The sequence below is a fragment of the Triticum dicoccoides genome, chromosome 7A (genome assembly GCF_002162155.2).
Source record: "Triticum dicoccoides isolate Atlit2015 ecotype Zavitan chromosome 7A, WEW_v2.0, whole genome shotgun sequence".
NCBI lineage: Eukaryota > Viridiplantae > Streptophyta > Magnoliopsida > Poales > Poaceae > Triticum > Triticum dicoccoides.
The window spans coordinates 62,505,061-62,508,092 of NC_041392.1; the positions used below are offsets into that span (position 1 = coordinate 62,505,061).

A 3,032-nucleotide genomic window follows, 5' to 3' on the forward strand; every position below is an offset into this window, starting at 1 on the left:
GTTTGGATTTGTCCCCATATTTGGAACGTTCGTCAAGTCACATTGGCGGTAAAATAATAGTATTACTTCATTTTTGGTCTCGCAAGAATATGGTAACATGTAAATAATAAAGTGTTAATTATTTTATTTTATTTAGAAGTCTTTAAATTGGTCCCTCAAACGTGGCACAATACGAGTAACGGCTTAATAAAGTCGCTCCAGCTGTTGACAATGAATACATAGGGGCCCGTCCTTTCGTTCCCAAAACAAAACCCCTGCTCACAGAGGACTCTCCATGCCTTCTCCCCTTCCCACGCACGGCCAGGGTCCAATCCAAGGTGATACACAAGCCTCTGCTGGAGGCTTCCACTCCTCCCCGTCTCTCGCCGACCAGGGCACTAAGTTCTCAAAGGTACATCTCACTATCTCGAGTTAGGGCTTTTGGTAGATCTGTATTGTCCGACTCTGGTCTAAAAACTGCAAACATGTATGGATACTTGGATCCGATGCGCACTTCTTTGCTGCATGCTTTTGCATCTGTTAACGGGGGCATGATTGGGGGTAGGTGGGTTGTTAACGTTTTGTCATTGTTCCAGATTGCAACTTCTCCTAACCAGTTTTTTCTTTTTGACAAAGATGGTCCATCTGAAATTGTTTCTTCACTTGATCTAATCTTGCTAATGGAGTTTTTCGACCCGATCTAAAAATTAAAAATGTTTTGCAATACTTGCCTCCGATGTTCATCTCAGCATGTTTTTTATTTTTTGAATCCACCTCAGCATGTTCTTGAGAAACAATTGGCATCTCTATTTTCCCGATTGAAGCTCTACTTAACTTATTTTTATTTCTTGCTGATCCGAGCTGCACACTGGTGTTGTGAAAAATATAAATCTTCAGTGATATATGCATACTTAGCTCCGATTTCCACTCGCTTGACCATATACATGAATAAAATTTTATTTGTTCAACATATACCTTCTTATTTAAAAGAACACTCTCTGGATTTCTCATCTAAAAGAAAGAGGACTACTGTGAGTAGCTCACTGAAGTTAGTCAATTCCACATGAGAAATTAAGAACATAATTCCTTGTTAGTTCACCATACTCATGATCATGAATCATGCTGCTGTTGATGGTATTAGGGGACATGATCATCATGCTGCTTTATTTACCATAACAAATAAATGGTGTTTTTTTTTCCATCAAAATAACATAAATAGATGGTGCTTTGCTGCATGCTTTTGCATCTGGTACCAAGTTCAAGAAGCATATGTATATAATTGATTTGAAGTTAAAGAAGCATATGTTCGGATGGAGTAGTTTGTTTCTGCTCTATAGATTGTTTTTGCTATTTCCCTCGTCATCTCTATTTCTTTGTGACGGCCTTAGGTATTAGAGTAGTTCAGCTAGCATATGCATTACAATTTTCTTATTGTACTATCTATTAATCTTATGTCCTGTATTGCAGACTTGCATCATGAAGGCTGCACAGTTTGGACCTTGGTCAGATCTTCCTACCGAACTCCTGGGCCTTGTCCTAAAGCGCCTCGATTCCCTAGCTGACCGTGTTCGTCTGAGAGCAGTCTGTCAACCATGGCGCTCTAATAGTATGTTGCAGAATCTCCCCCTCCCACTCCCTTGGCTCACCCTCACCGATGGAACCTTCCTCGGCATCCCTGGCAGTGAGGTTCACCGCATGCCTCTACCAGATGGTGCTCGTTGGCACGGCTCCATTGATAACAGGCTATTCCTCATGAGCTGTGATGGTGCGTGTTCATTGCTGAACCCTTTTTCCAAGAGCACACTGGAGCTTCCTAATCTTGCCAGTGTTTGGCAGCGCGAGATAGATAACCATGCTGAATATACTGATGATGCAGTTTCCTATAAGTTACTGGCGCCCTCGCCGCTGGAATCATCACCCAAGTCCCTTGCTGCTGCGTTGATCATCGGCAATTGTTATTCTGTTGATCTTTGTGTCGTTCAACCACCTGCCACCACTTACTCATTCAGAGGTATACGTACTGCACTGGGGGAGCCACCAACATTAGTGGACCTTGCATTCTTGGATGGAAGGCTGTACGTGGTATCTGGATTTTTCAAGCTTTTCGTCGTTGATTTTGGTGAGAACCTTGGTACTTATCCAAAGATGAAATGCGTAATTGACTCTGGTGGTGATTGTGGAACGCCTCAATACCTGTCTAAGAAGGTGCTTTATGGACTCAGCCAGTATTTAGTGGAATGTGGTGGTAGGCTGCTGATGGTGCAAAGATTTGCACACTCACAGGGTTTTAGGAATTCTCACACTGTTGGATTTAATGTCCTTGAGGCAGACTTGCGCACTAACCCGGGTCAGTGGAGAACGGCGAGTGATTTGGGTGGCCATGCCCTCTTTCTTGGTAAGCAAAGCTCGAAGTCCCTGCCTGCTGGAGAATGCAGTGGATCCCAGGAGGACTGCATCTACTTCATCTGCGATTATCCTTGTCCAGAGTCTTCTGCAGAACCTCTTCGCGACGCTGGCATATACAACGTGAGAAGTGGGATGATAATGCCATTGCATTCAAGGAATCCTGCAGTACCGCAACGCCAAGCTGGTCAGTGGGGCCTGACCTGGTTTTTTCCTTCTGAAGCTATATGATCAACCCAGAAGGATCGTTTTAGTCTTTTGTGGTCAACCAACATGCCTGGGTTCTGCTTATCTTTATCTTACTAATATGTTATTGTGTGGACTTAATTAGTATATGATGGTGTGCACTTTTAAGTCACTTGGTGACAATAATGGGTTCATGTAATCGAGTGCTTAATCGTTGTGGAAACTTGATGTTTTATCTGTGTGGCTATGCTTTTAACAGACTTGGGAGTTAATGATAGCTCTGCACGTATATGTTTCTGCCATGTAGATAATTGCTACTTCCTACAGGTGGTGATTTTTTTCTCCAAAAAGTGGATAGGCCCGGCCTCTCCATTATCATGATGCACACAGCTGTAATTTATTGACGTGTACAAGTTTTACAAAGAAGCCTCAGTAGCAATAAAAAATAAAAAGACAGGTGGTTA

The 3,032-nt window shown here is 42.7% G+C and overlaps 1 protein-coding gene across 1 annotated transcript; it reads left to right on the plus strand.

The window, feature by feature from the left end:
* Positions 1-274: 274 nt before the first annotated feature.
* LOC119333093 lies at positions 275-2,766 on the plus strand. Its single transcript, XM_037606115.1, has 2 exons — positions 275-391; positions 1,447-2,766. The coding sequence occupies exons 1-2, from the start codon at positions 275-277 to the stop codon at positions 2,611-2,613; spliced, it is 1,284 nt and encodes a 427-aa protein (XP_037462012.1). The 3' UTR covers positions 2,614-2,766.
* The last annotated feature ends 266 nt before the right edge of the window (positions 2,767-3,032 follow it).